Source organism: Telmatherina bonti, assembly GCF_933228915.1.
Source record: "Telmatherina bonti genome assembly, chromosome: 17".
NCBI lineage: Eukaryota > Metazoa > Chordata > Actinopteri > Atheriniformes > Telmatherinidae > Telmatherina > Telmatherina bonti.
The window spans coordinates 24,470,979-24,486,226 of record NC_136615.1 but is presented as its reverse complement, the minus strand read 5'-3'; the positions used below and the strand labels follow the sequence as shown (position 1 = coordinate 24,486,226).

At 41.4% G+C, this 15,248-nt stretch overlaps 1 protein-coding gene across 1 annotated transcript in view; it reads left to right on the top strand.

The window, feature by feature from the left end:
* The window catches only part of grin3a (glutamate receptor, ionotropic, N-methyl-D-aspartate 3A), a gene marked incomplete at both ends in the record, with an annotated part of 57,450 nt that overhangs the window by 27,002 nt on the left and 15,200 nt on the right, over nt 1-15,248 (top strand). The window contains 4 exons of the mRNA XM_079257148.1: nt 3,724-4,393; nt 6,891-7,274; nt 7,687-7,832; nt 11,877-11,992. Coding sequence (XP_079113274.1) covers nt 3,724-4,393; nt 6,891-7,274; nt 7,687-7,832; nt 11,877-11,992 — 1,316 coding nt within the window. The remainder of the gene's footprint in view (nt 1-3,723; nt 4,394-6,890; nt 7,275-7,686; nt 7,833-11,876; nt 11,993-15,248) is intronic.

The window sequence follows — 15,248 nt, the reverse complement described above, 5'->3', positions numbered from 1 at the left end:
GAAAGGGTAGTTTCCCTCTGCCTTCGGGTGGGGGGACGGGTCCTGACTGTTGTCTGTGCTTATGCGCCGAACAGCAGTTCAGAGTACTCACCCTTTCTGGAGTCCTTGGAGGGAGTGTTGGAAGCTGCTCCTTCGAGGGACTCCATAGTTCTGCTGGGGGACTTCAATGCCCACGTGGGCAATGACAGTGAGACTTGGAGAGGAGTGATTGGGAGGCATGGTCCGCCCCCTCTGAACCAAAATGGTGTTTTGTTATTGGACTTCTGTGCTCGTCATGGACTGTCCATAACGAACACCATGTTCCAACATAAGAGTGTCCATATGAACACCTGGCATCAGGATTCCCTGGGCCGCAGTTCGACGATCGATTTTGTAGTTGTATTGTCGGACCTGCGGCCACATGCCTTGGACACTCGGGTGAAGAGGGGGGCGGAGCTGTCAATTGATCACCACTTGGTGGTGAGTTGGCTCAGATGGTGGGGGAGGAAGCTGGTCAGATCTGGCAGGCCCAAACGTGATGTGAGGGTCTGCTAGGAACATCTGGCTGAGTCCCCTGTCAGAGCGAGCTTCAACTCCCACCTTCAGCAGAGCTTCAACCATGTCCCGAGTGAGGCGGGGGACATTGAGTCCAAATGTGCTGTTTTCCGTGCCTCTATTGCTGAGGCGGCCAGCCGGAGCTGTGGCCGTAAGGTCTTTGGTGCCTGTCGTGGCGGTAATCCCAGGACTCGTTGGTGGACACCAGCAGTGCCGTCAAGCTGAAGAAGGAGTCCTATCGGGCCTTCTTGGCCTGTTGGACTCCGGAGGCAGCTGATGGGTACTGACAGGCTAAGCGGCATGCGGCTTCGGCTGTTGCCAAGGCGAAAAATTGGGCATGGGAGGAGTTCGGCGAGGCCATGGAGAAAGATTTCCGGACGGCTTTGAGGCGATTCTGGTCCACCATCCGGCGGCTCAGGAGGGGGAAGCGGTGCTCCATCAATACTGTGTACAGTGGAGGTGGGGAGCTGCTGACCTAAACTCGGGACGTTGTGGGTCGGTACTTCCAAGACCTCCTCAATCCTACCAACATGTCTTCTGATGAGGAAGCAGAGCTGGGGGACTCAGGGGTGGACTCTCCTATCTCTGGGTCTGAAGTCACTGAGGTGGTCAAAAAGCTCCTTGGTGGCAAGGCCCCGGGGGTAGATGAGATCGGCCCAGAGTTCCTTAAGGCTCTGGATGCTGTGGGGCTGTCCTGGCTGACACACCTCTGCAGCATCGCGTGGACATCGGGGGCAGTGCCGCTGGATTGGCATACTGGGGTGGTGGTCCCCCTTTTTAAGAAGGGGGAGCGGAGGGTGTGCTCCAATTACAGGGGAATCACACTCCTCAGCCTCGCTGGTAAGGTCTATTCAGGGGTCCTGAAGAGGAGGGTCCGCCAGGTAGTCGAATCTCAGATTGAGGAGGAGCAGTGCGGTTTTTGTCCTGGTCCTGGTCGTCCTGGTCCTCTTTGGGGTCCTGGAGGGTGCATGGGAGTTTGCCCAACCAGTCTTCATGTGCTTTGTGGACCTGGGGAAGGCGTTCGACAGTGTACCCCGGGGGCTCCTGTGTGGGGTACTCACAGTACCGGTAGTAAGTCGGATTTGTTTCCGGTGAGAGTTGGACTCCGCCAAGGCTGCCCTTTATCACTGTTTCTGTTCATAACTTATAGGGACAGAATTTCTAGGTGCAGCCGAGGTGTTGAGGGGATCTGGCTTGGTAGCCTCAGGATTGGGTCCCTGCTTTTTGCAGATGACGTGGTCCTGTTGGCTTCATCTGGTTGTGATCTCCAGCTCTCACTTGAGCGATTCGCTGCCGAGTGTGAAGCGGCTGGGATGGGAATCAGCACCTCCAAATCTGAGACCATGGTCCTCAGCTGGAATAGGGTTGTTTGCCCTCTCCGGGTCGGGAGTCAGGTCCTGCCTCAAGTGGAGGAGTTTAAATATCTCGGGGTCTTGTTCACGAGTGAGGGAAGGATGGAGTGTGAGATCGACAGACGGATCGGTGCGGCGTCTGCAGTAATGTGGACTGCGCCGGTCTGTCGTGGTGAAGAAGGAGCTGAGCCAGAAGGCGAAGCTCTCGATTTACCAGTCGATCTACGTTCCTACCCTCACCTATGGTCATGAGCTGTGGGTCGTGACCGAAAGAACGAGATCTCTTATACAGGTGGCTGAAATGAGTTTCCCCCGCAGGGTGGCTGGTCTCTCCCTTCGAGATAGGGTGAGGAGCTCGGTCATCCGGGAGGGGCTCAGAGTAGAGCCGCTGGTCCTCCGCATCGAGAGGAGCCAGTTGAGGTGGCTCGGGCATCTGGTTAGGATGCCTCCTGGACGCCTCCCTGGTGAGGTGTTCCAGGCACGTCCCTCTGGGAGGAGACCACGCTGGAGGGATTATATCTCTCGGCTGGCCTGGGAACGCCTCGGGATCCCCCCCGCAGAGTTGGCAAATGTGGCTGGGGAGAGGGAAGTCTGGGCTTCCCTGCTTAGGCTGCTGCCCCCGCGACCCGACCCCGGATAAGCGGCACGAAGAAGAGACGAGACGAGACGAGACAAGTCTGTACAGAAGGAAGTATGAGACCTGGTCCAATCCCCATGACGCGGCATCATTTTTGATTGAAACTTGAGCGGCACAAGAATCGCTATGACTACAAACTACATCATCTTAGCTGCATTCAAGTGCCATCCATCCATCTTCTACCGCTTGACCAGGGTCGAGTCGGGTCGCAGGGAAGCCCAGACTTAACTCTCCCCAGCCACATTTTCCAACTCTGCGGGGGAGATCCCAAGGCGTTCCCAGGCCAGCCGAGATGTGATCCCTGCAGCTTTTAAGTGGTTATACGTTTTTACAATAAAACTTATCACGTTAAAACATGATACGTTAAAACGTGATACTTATCACGTTAAAATGTGATATGTTTTACAATTTTACAATAAACATAGCACGTTATAATGTGATATGTTCAAGTTTTTACAATAAAACTATCACGTTATAACATAATAAGGACCAAACTTTTTTTTTTATTAGGTTGACAGCTCTACGCTTCTTCAGACTTCAGATTGAAAAAAAAGAAAACTTTTATCTTCAGTTAGATTGGGCTTCAAAGAGTTAAAACAAAAAAGAATCTCTGCTTTAAATGAATGAATGTTAAGAAACTTGCTAATAATACACTATTAGTACTCTTTTTTACAGATAAAAAGGCATTATGCAGTTACAGTTTTATTAAACCAAGATAAAACATATTTGTTATCTTATTCCATTCATTTTTGTGCGTGTTTATCCAAAGACTGTTTTTAATCTTGGTAAATTCTTGACAATATCTTTTTTTTTTTTCTGACAGCATGACAATAATTAGTTATTATTGGCTAATTGACATCTAATGATATTGTTTCATTAGCAGAGCAATAGAAACAGATTTTATATTGCTGCAGTTCATTGTACTGAATACTGATAAAGTGTTGCCAAATGTCTTAGAAACTCCATGTATCATATATGTCATGCTGGACTCTAAAGCATGACGCATACAAACTGTGTGTTGGTGATTTAATCAGTTTGTTAACCATGTATTAAAGTGTGTCCTTTGGAATGACTAAATGCACTGTTTTTTATTGTAACTTTCCTGTCCTCTTTGCTTCTCATCACTTCTGTATCACTGCCCCTCCCTCCCCCTTTTCCTTCTGATAATTCTTTTTTTTCCTTCTTCCTCCTTCCCTTCAGATTTCTGGCCAACACTTCATTTGAAGGCCAGAGCGGTTTTATAGCCAAGGGAAGTCAGAGTCAGAACATCATCTCAGAGGCTCATCATTTCATCTGGTCCCTCCAGCTGGACCCCTTAGGCCAGCCTACCTGGACTCGCTTGGGACGCTGGCGCAGAGGGAGAGTTCTGATGGACCAGGGGGCCTGGCCAAATCATCCAAGGTCCGGAGGCGGAGGAGACTGGCGTCGATCCACAAGATTGCACATGCGAGTGGTGACGCTGGTGGAGCACCCATTTGTATTTACCCGTGAAGTGGATGGAGATGGGTTGTGTCCTGCTGGGCAGCTGTGTTTGGATCCACTCACCAATGAATCTTCAGTTCTGGAAGGACTTTTCCAGAACCTTGGAGGACCTAATGGATCTGTTCCCACAGACTTAAAGAAATGTTGCTATGGTTACTGCATTGATCTGTTGGAAAAGCTGGCAGAGGACTTGGGCTTTACTTTTGACCTTTACATTGTTGGCGATGGAAAGTATGGCGGGTTCAAAAATGGCCGCTGGACAGGACTGGTGGGTGATTTGCTAAGTGGTGCAGCCCACCTGGCAGTGACATCTTTTAGCATTAATTCAGCCAGGAGCCAAGTGATTGACTTCACCTCACCCTTCTTCTCTACCAGCCTGGGAATTCTGGTCAGTACTGCCTCTCTGGCGTCTTCTATTCTACTTATTATATTCATTTCTTTTTCCCCTTCCACTTATTGCTTCTCATTTCTGTCACTCTTTGGCCCGATCTCTCTTTGCTGTGTCATTGACCTCACCTCAACTCTCCATTTGGTATGCTGGTGGTCACTATCAATATGGCAGTCTTTTATTACTGCAGGTCCTACATTATTGGATTCTTGCAATTCCCTGTGAGAAGCTGAACTGGTGAATGTACAGCTTTGTGGGGTGACCCTATTACTACAATTACGATAGCTTGTCTCACCAGCTGACAGACATAGTGATGCTGGTAATCACTCTCTCCTCTGTTCCTCATAGATTGCCACTGCAAAGGTAGATGTTCTGCTTTATTTACAGCAAATGTCTTTTGTAATACGTATCTTTGTTTTTGTTTCTTTCTCTTTCAATTCCAATTTCACTGTACAACCTCTAAAAACAACTGTCGCTAACTTTAAAGCACTAGGTAACGGGGACATTTTCTTTCTTTATGAAGTCATCTGTACATTAGTGAGTTTGTATGTTCACTGTGTAAAAAAGAGCTACTGATTGTAGTATAAGTCAATGTCAGTCAATGTTAAATTTATTTCCAAAGCATATTTCACACAGCAAGGCTGGCCAAAGTGCTTTACAAACTGATATAAAAAAGAATAAAACATAGAGCAAAACAAGTACAATAGACTGACTAGAAAGGTCATAGAGACTGCAATAAGTCTGCAGTGTGAATATTGTGTGGAAGGCTGTTCCAGAGGATATGTAGGGCAGGAGTCTCCAACTCTGATCCCTGTGTGCTACTATCCTGTAGGTTTTGGTGTTTCCCCGCTGTGACACACCTGATCCAAATCAATGGCTCATTAAGATGCAGGTGCAGGAGATGACAAGTAGCTGGAGAACCTTTCCATTTGAATCAAGTGGGTTGTACCAGAGAAACACTAAAACCTGATGGATGGTAGCTCATGAGGACCAGAGTTGGAGACCCCAGATGTAGAGTATATAAGGTGCATTTAATCCATCTTATTTTCCCCAAATTTTCTTGCTTCCTCTTATTGTTAAATACACCACTAAACCCAAAGTAAATAATCATTGGTTTCTAGTATAGTTCTTACTTACTGAAGCATAATTTCTTGTGCAGATGACCACTGTGGACCATTGCATGCACTTTTGTTCAGTGCTATAACAAAATCCATAAAGTAGAGTTCTCAAACTCTACTCCTTGAGGGCCTATGTATTGCCTGTTGTAAAAGTAAGTTACCTGATCTAATGAACCTGATCGAAATCAAACATATCTAACAGCTTGTTGTCAATGTCTGTAAAGTACGGATTACATTTCCATAGTGCTTTTCAAGGCATCCAAAGTACTTTACAGTGTATCTATTATTCATTAATACCACATTCATACTTTGTGACAGTAAGCTACATGTGTAGCTGACACTGGAGGTGTGGAAGGTGAAATAATTCCCCCAAGGACACAGTGACAGACTGGTCAGTATACACAACCAGTCAAAAGTTTTGGATACACTTTGACATTAAAACCAATGGGAAAGTGCATCCAAACCTTTGACTGGTAGTACAGAACAGACACCTGCCAGCTTTCCAGGTTTTGCACAGCTTGACCCACGGCCATCCCAATGAGTCCTTACTTTGAGCAAGGTGTGTTGAAGCAGGGAAACATCTAAAAGATACCATCCTCTGGCCCTTGATGACCGAAGTTTGAGATCCCTTGAGTCTTGACACGGCGATGGCGTGCAAAAATTGCTCTCAGAAGCAAATATCACAATTTGACTTACATAAATTCCACCACTATCATACAGGAAAAAGCCCAAGTCAAACTCATGTATCTAGTTTATTCAGATAGTCAGCTGACTTTGTGGACACAAACTGCTGCTGCTGTATTGTTTATTTGTTTTATTTTGTTTTTTTATTTTTTTTTATCTGTCTTATCAATTAGTGGTTTTCTTCAGTCTACAGAGTCCCAGTCCTCCTACTTGGACTGGTAAACATTGCTGTACTTCTGTTGATTTCCTGTTATGTAACCTCACCTAACATTGATCACTGATCACAGTTATTATTCATTTCCCTCCAACCACATTTCCCCCTCAAAGATGAGGATTCACAGTTGACTTTCTAGGATTAATTAGTGCGTCAGACAGTTCCCGTTCAAATTTCAGTAAATCTCGAAAGTCTCTGGTTGTTTGTTTGCATCATAAAGACCAGCAAATTGACTCTTTTATTAGGGTGAAAGGAATGAGAAGTTACTCCAGCAGTAATGATCAAATAACTTGTTAGCATAACCATAATAATCACTGATGTACTTTTCCCATGGAAGGCTCCTATTTATTTGCTTCCCTAAGTACACATGAAGTTTTTTATTTGTTTTTTTTTTTTTACATTTTGGGCTTTTCCCAGGATAATTCCTTTTTTCTCCCATTGGTTTTAAACATTTTCTAATCTTGTGCCTACATCCCCACAGGTGCGTACTCGTGACACAGCCGCACCCATCGGAGCCTTCATGTGGCCTCTCCACTGGTCCATGTGGCTCGGCATCTTTGTTTCCCTCCACGTCACTGCTGTGTTTCTCACCCTGTATGAGTGGCACAGCCCATTTGGAATGACGCCACGTGGACGTAACCGGGACAGAGTATTCTCTTTCTCCTCCGCTCTTAATGTCTGCTATGCTATTCTTTTTGGGAGAACGGTGGCCATTAAGCCCCCAAAGTGCTGGACTGGCCGTCTGCTGATGAACCTTTGGGCCATCTTCTGTTTGTTCTGTCTGTCTACGTATACTGCTAACTTGGCTGCTGTCATGGTCGGGGAGAAAACCTATGAGCAGCTGTCAGGGATACATGATCCAAAGGTACTAAAGGCAGAAAGACACAACAAATAACTGGAGTTAAGTCTGAAAAATTTGCCCATGTAGTAAGATAAGTGGATCTTCTGCAGTAAAATGTGAAAAATACACTTTTTTTCTTCTACTGCACTACTTTTATTTCTGAAGTGCATCTCAGCAAATTCCTTATTTCAAGAGTGCAAGGGTAATTGGAGTATGATAGCTATTGTTTTGCTAAATCACCGAGCTACAAGAATGCAGTAATCCTGAGGGTCAGCATCTACAAGACAAAGACAAAAAACCAAAACAAAGATTTAAAAAAAGAATCATAATGATTATCAAGAACCGAAGAAAATAGGAAACAAAGAACTGCAATTTGAAATATCCATCATTTTAAGTTATTCTCACTGTAAAATCTTGTTTATCCTTTTTTCTGCAGTTGCACCATCCCTCTCAGGGATTCCGCTTTGCTACAGTGAGAGAGAGCAGCGCAGAGGACTACGTCAAGAAGAGTTTCCCTGAGATGCACGAGTACATGAGGCGATACAATGTCCCAGCAACACCAGATGGCATACATAATCTTAAGTAAGGCAATAAGATACATTCAAGCTATACGTCCTCTGAAAACACAGAAAGTTAAGAAACCTTGTAGCAGCAGGTTTAGGGACGCAGATATTTCCGTCATCCTAAATGAGATTTAACTGGATGAGTTATCTCTCTGTCATCATTCAAGAAACTGATAAGAAAAAATAAATAAATAAATATATAAAATAAAAAGAAATCACATTTGTGTCTTAGGAAAGTCAACATTTAAAAAAAATGAAGAAAAAAATCATTTTCTGCTGCTGTCACTCCCCACCACAAGCTTTCCTGTTCACATTCAGATCCCAGCCTCCTCTTTACCCTGCCACTGCTGTCATCCTAAGCCGCTTCAACATTCAACTGGCATCCCTGTGGAGCATAGCAGAATAAAGTGTGAAAAGGCAGCTGGAATGCAGGCCAAGGCAAGGACACAATTTCAAAGGATGAAACAAGATTTTATTCTATTATTTATTTATTTATTTTATTCCCTGACTTGGCTTACTAAATACTGATTAGAAGGTTGAAGGATGAATGTCATCTTTTGAAAATCACAACTTAGTAACAAGACAGCAAGCAAGTGTGTTGCAGTGTGTTGAGGTTTACTCCACCAGGGAGCAGGGATTTTTATTCAGATTGTAAAAAAAAAAAAAAAAAAAAAAAGGCTAAAAAAAACACCTGCTGTTGGAAGTGAAGTGAGTGCAAAAATACCTCAAAGTGCAATATGACTGATGGCCACCCTGCCTTATATACATCTCTAAGTGTAAAATTTTCATTTTAAAAAATTGCCAACTTCTTAGTACCACGAGCCATTATGGTTTCACTATCTGATCTATATTTAATGAATCATCAAAAAATATATTTTGTACAATTAACTTTCTAGTATTACTCAAGCTCCAATCTCTTGTCCAAATCTGGCAGAGCTTCTCTCTAACAACCATGACGGCATTGAAATGCAAAACTTGAGAAATCAGAATGTGGGTTGTCAGGAAAACATTTGACATCATTCCAGCTTTGTCTGTCTTTTTATTCAGTTTCTGTTCATATGCCAGTTAAACCTGAAAATGACTTGATATTAACCATAGCAGTCAGTTAGCCTTATGCTAAAGCAGAACTGTTTTGAAGACATGCAATACACTGCAGCTCCTCAATGTCTCTTTTCTAAACATACACAACAAAACTTTGGCAATGCCAACATGTTGCATTCATAGTTAGTCTTATTCTTTAAAAGTAGCTCATCCTTTGTAATTTGGTTACTTTGCAGAATTCCTACTAGAACCTGGAATTGCAGCGACATTTGTTATAAAATCGGTTAGAAAGTCATTTCTGATCAGATTTATTATGGACCAATGTGTTTTATATTTTTTAAAAGGTGAGGTGTAGAAAGGAAAAGTTTAAGCTATGTCCATCAACATGTATAACATCTGTTCAAAAGCCAATTTCTAGCCTACATTTATCATAAGGTATCATGAAAACACAGAGACAGTATTGCTAAACTATCACTAAATAGAAAAAAAATAAGATTTATTAGCTTCTGGGATAAAACCAATAGTCATCATACTGTTTACAAGCTATAATGTAGAATATATTATGCTTGTCCAGTAAGCAACAGCTGAGCAAAGATGGTAAACTTGACAGATACTATATGAGGCAGACATGTATCAATGGCTGAATTCCACTTGGAGGAAAGTCTTGCTGTTGTGTATGTTGGTTCATTCTTAATTTTATAGGAACAATGTATTTCCTCTTTCTCAAATCCATTCAAACTTTGGTGCCTCTTAATATAAACTGAATTCCAGAAAAGTTGTAACTTTATTTAAATCTGAAAAAAATGAAAACTAAAAAAAACCTTCAAATCATATTAGCCAATATATCATGAACAACGGAACACACAAAATGAATTGAAGGTCCATGCATGTTTCAAATTTAAAATCGTCCTCAACTTTTCTGGATTTCTGAATGCATATACTGGCACATTAAGAAGTCCTTTTTGTCTTTACAGTCACACATCAATGACCATAATGTTGTGGATGTGGGGTTCTTGGTGTTGCTCAGGTTCACTAAACCTCCCATTGCCCACAAACCCCATGACTGTGCAAACTGAAAAACTATCACTAGCACCTTGTTAAGGCAGGCCCAAAGGGGTAACAGGTGTGGCAAGAATCATATGAAGAATCATATTTAAGAAGTGAGTGTAAACTTGTCTTTATCTGGGTAAACCTCTAATGGCCTCTTACCGTGTTGTTGATCCTAATGCAGCAGTCACAAGGCGCCATATGGCCATTTGCCTGTGCGGGTGATACTACCTGTCTGTACACTCCATTAACATCTTAGGAGATATAAAAAGCCATAAAGCCAGCAATTGTGATGATGTGAAGAAGTTAGTTGGTCAGGAGTGCTGAAGAAACACTGATAAAACTTGTGATTTGGCTCAAAACAAGGTTTTGTTTCAGAAAGTTCAGAAAGTTTTTAAAGCCTTTGATCGTTTACCCAGAACATAATCTCGCCATTCTGGTTGAGTTACCATGGTGGTTTATCCTGTTAAGGTGTGAAAAGGCATTCTAGTAAGGAAAACCCCGAGTTAAACCTTAAGTTACCTGAGGAAGAGAAAATCCAGCTTTGCCTCGGAATATGTGTTTTGGTTTATAAGTTTTGTTTTCATACTGGGTTGCCGGAGCAGCTTGATATGAACCCATGCTGTGGTCATAAAATACATTCAAAACCAAGGTTATGAGCAGCATCCTGTTTCAACTTGTAATAATGAACAGCCAGTCATTCTTCAAAGGACAGAGCTGGGTTTTAGCATTTTCAAACACTGTCCTTGATAAAAGAAAATAGTGGAAAAAAGTAAAGCTTAGAAAAGTCTCTATAGCATTTGTAGGCTGTAGCTTTCATTGAGGGCATCTTCGAGCTCATTTGTAAATGCGTCACTGAGAGCGATGCAACTTAATATCGCACCTCTGTATAACTGGTTTGTGAGGAATACAAATAAACTGGCAGAACTTGTAGACAGGCAATGATTATCCTGGCAGGTGGCCAGCAAAGGCACTGAAAAAAACAGACAAGGCCAGCCTGGGAGAAAATGTACGATTCAGGCAAGGCAAAAGGTTGGGAGAAAATTGTTGAATCATTTACATCCCACTTTCAGTAAGTGTGGTAAGCTGCATTTTAAATAGCTTTGCAAAACATCCAAAAGAAAAACAACTTGCTTTCCATGCCTTATTCATTGATTTGAATTTCACTTTTTCAATTGCTCATTGTTGTCTACAGTCGGTGTTGGTGCTCTATCATTTATTGGAGCTTTGATTCTCTGTGAAGGACAATTCAAACATTTTTTTTTTTTATTTAATCAGCGTTCATGAAAAGAAATAGAAGCAAAGACAGTTTACAAACTAAGACCAAGACAAACTGAATGAAAGCAAACTTCTCTCATCATCCAAGTCCATTATGAACAGTAAGGTGAAGAGAGCCACATGAGAGCAATATATATATATATGTATATATATATATATATATATATATATATATATATATATATATATATATATATATATATATATATATATATATATATATTCAACATATCAGGCTAAAATGTTCACATTCACATTAAAAGTTTAAAAGTGAACATAGACTAAACCTTCTCTAATTTACTGTCCTTTGAAGCAGCAAATGCTGTTTTCAGACATTAAATGTGAAAGACTGAAAAAAAAAACCAACACTGTCTGTAACTTTGTCCTGTCACTTTCTGAAAAAATGTCACAAATGCTGGATTATAAAAATATTTAAAGGTATCTGCTGCAGTGCAGATATATCTGCAAATCATTCAAACCCAGTGTGAAATCCCAGCATCACCAGATACAGTGAGTATCGTTTCGCCTGAGTTGTGCTGCTAATACTTGCATTTATAGAACAGTGCAGATGACTTCCAAGCTGAACAGTTGAACACACCTTTTTTTTATGTTGCTCCTGCAAAAGTTTTGCTCATGATGTAAATAGTGACTTAGCTGCAGTTCACTCACGGTGAATCTTCTTGCTGTATAATTACAGAGCCGATCCCCAAAAACTGGATGCATTCATCATGGACAAAGCTCTGCTGGATTATGAGGTCTCTATAGATGCAGACTGTAAAACACTTACAGTTGGGAAACCCTTTGCAATAGAAGGTAATACATGGATCTTCAGAATGTGATAAATGACCTGCCAATTAACTGTACATAGAAAATAAGAGAATCTGAAAATATGTCACTGTTATGAGTCTATGGAAGCTGCCGGAGGGTTGGTCAGCTCTTTGACATGTTCAGTAAGTGCATGTGAGAAATTTACATTTTTTAGTTTATTGGCATCTAATAGAGTTTTTCCAATGATTTTCATTTGTTTGCCAGTGCTTCTTCTGTTAGGGTCAAGTTAATGATTGGTTGTTGATCTGTATATGTTTTTAAATTTAATAAGACTGTCACAAAGTACGTGTCATAAACAAAAACAGAAGACGGCCTCACCTGTAATGATTTGTTTTACTGTTAATTTGAAATCCTGAGGTGATTGTTGTTTTTGTATGATATTTAAGTATTTTTCTTGCAATCCTAAGAAATTAGCTTTTTAATTTTTTTTGTCAAGATCACACTACATAATAATCAGTTACCTGATTATGATAAGGTTGAAAATGTTGATTATTGATGTCACAACAATTAGATAGGTCCTAGAATATTAAATGAAGAGATTAATGTGTAATTCTGTTTACCACTGTTAATTCAATTTTCAGTTTATTTCAACTTTATTTGGATAGCGCCACTTCACAACAATGTTTTCTCAGGGCACTTCACAGACACATCAATTCAAACCAATTCATAAATAGCCTAAAAGAAGCCAACTGATTGCATCAAATCTTGATTTTGATCCAATCCCCAATCCAGACCATGCATAAAGCAACAATGGGAAGGAAAACTCTCTTTTAACAGGAAGAAAAAAACCTCCGGCAGAACCCGGCTCAGGGAGGGCAGTCATCTGCCTCGACTGTTTGGGCTGGAGAGGACAGGAAAGACAGATCAACATGTACTGCAATTTTTATTCAGGAAGACCTGCGGAAAAAGGAGAAATATATTAAAGATGGCAATACTGACATATTTTTTGTATGAAGGAAGAGGAGCGAGGTACTACTAAGTGCATCAGGTGACATCCCCATAGCTGCATAAGTAATGGATGACTAGACTACCCCTAACTTTATGAGCATAACTTGGACAGTTGGGCCTTGTACATGCAGATTCCAACTCCAAAGATGCTCGTCTCCGAACTGTAAGAGTTGTTAAAAAGGAAGGTTTTCAGCTTGATCTTAAAGGTGTGGAGGGAGTCTGCCTCCTGAACCCACGGTGGGAGCTGGTTCCATAAGAGAGGAGCCTGATGGCTAAAGGCTCTTTCTCCCATCGTACTCTTAGAGACTCTGGGAACTACAAGTTAACCCGCAGTCTGAGAGCGAAGTGCTCTTTTTGGAATATATGGAACTATGAGATCGTTTAGGTACAATATGTGAGGAGAAGAATTTTAAACTAAAACATTTTAAACAGGGAGCCAGTATAGAGAGGCTAAAACTGGTGAAATATGATCTCTCCTGCTAGTCCTCATCAGAACCCTCGCTGCAGCATTATTGGATCAGCTGAGACTTTTCAGGGCATATTTGGGACAACCCATGAGTAAGGAATTGCAGTAATTCAGTCTGGAAGTAATAAAGGCATGGACTAATTTTTCTGCATCTTTCTGAGACAAGATGCCCCTAACTTTTGCAATATTATGCAGGTGGAAGAAGGCGGTTCTAGAAACCTGTTTTAAATGTGAGCTAAAAGACAAGTCTTGGTCAACAATGAATCCAAGATTTCTCACAGTGGTACTGGAGGCCAGATTAATGCCATCCAGATTAATTACCTTACTGGATAATTTTTTCCTAAGTTTTTCAGGCCCGAAGATAACAACCTCTGTCTTGTCTGAGTTTAAAAGGACAAAACTCAGACTCATCCAGGTCTTGATGTCTGTAAGACATCTTTGTAGTCTAAGAAACTGATTGTTATCATCTGGCTTCATGGAAAGGTAGATCTGTGTGTCATCCATATAGCAATAAAAGTTTATACCATGCTTCCCTGATGATATTACCAAAAGGAAGCATGTATAATGTTAAAAATATTGGTCCAAGTACAGAACCCTGAGGAACTCCAAGACTTACTCTTGTGTGTGAGGAAGACTCATCATTTATATGAACAAATTGAAATCCATCAGATGAATATGACTGTAACCAGCCTAATGCAGTCCCTTTAATCCCAAAAACGTGTCCCAGCTTCTGTAGCAGAATATTGTGATCAGTAGTGTTGAATGCAGCACTGAGATCTAAAAGGACAAGTAAAGACAGAAGTCAATTATTACTGACTTTCAGTAGTGGTGTCTGTGGGCGATGATCTCTAAATCTTGACTGAAACTCTTCAACAGATTGTTTCTGCTCAGATAGGCACATAGTTGAGTTGAAACTGTTTTCTCAAGAATTTTAGACATGAAGGGGAGATTGGATATCGGTCTATAATTAGCTAAAACTCCCGGATCAAGAGTCGTGTTTTTTTAAGTAGAGGTTTGATTACAGCTGTCTTAAAATATTGAGGTACATATCCTGTTAATAGAGATAAACTGATCAGGTCCAGTTCAGATGTATTGACTAAGAAACATATTTCCTTGAACAATCTGGTTGGAATGGGGTCTAAAATGCAAGCTGAAGTTAGTAAATTTCTTCTCTAATGCAACAACAGTGGTGTGTGTAGGCTCAGACGACTCTAAACAACAGGCTAGACACAAAATACACAGATGTTATGTTGACAGAAAAAAATTCTTAGATTGGAATATTGGCATTAAAAATATTTCTCAAGTTTGGCCTCAGTTAACAACCATCAAAGCCCTGAACTTTTCTTACAAGTCCAACTTTTTTTTTTTTTTTTTTTTTGCAGCGCTGCTCCACATGGGATCAAATGCAGAGAAATGACCATTTCATTTTTTTTCAGTGAACGATTAAAACTCTCATATACACTCTTTTTTACTACTCAGTGTTACATCTCTTCAGATATACTCTCCAACCACTTAATGTATTGATTAAGGACATCTTAGATTGAATTCATGACTACTCAGGTCCCAGGGGTTTTCACATCCAGTGTATGTATTGTCTCTCAATTATGATTTGATTGTAGGAGGCCTCTATGCATGAGTGCAGACTAGCTGATCAAAAGTGCTTCAGAACAGCCCTAAATTTAACAATATCAATCACTCAACATTTGCACAGTGGTTAATCTGGCTTTCAAAAGCTTACATTCTCAACAGTCTACTGTTAATCTCTGGTCCATTTAGCAAGCCTCTTCCTCCCACTGTGAAAATGTTCCCATGGCAGTTGCTTCCATT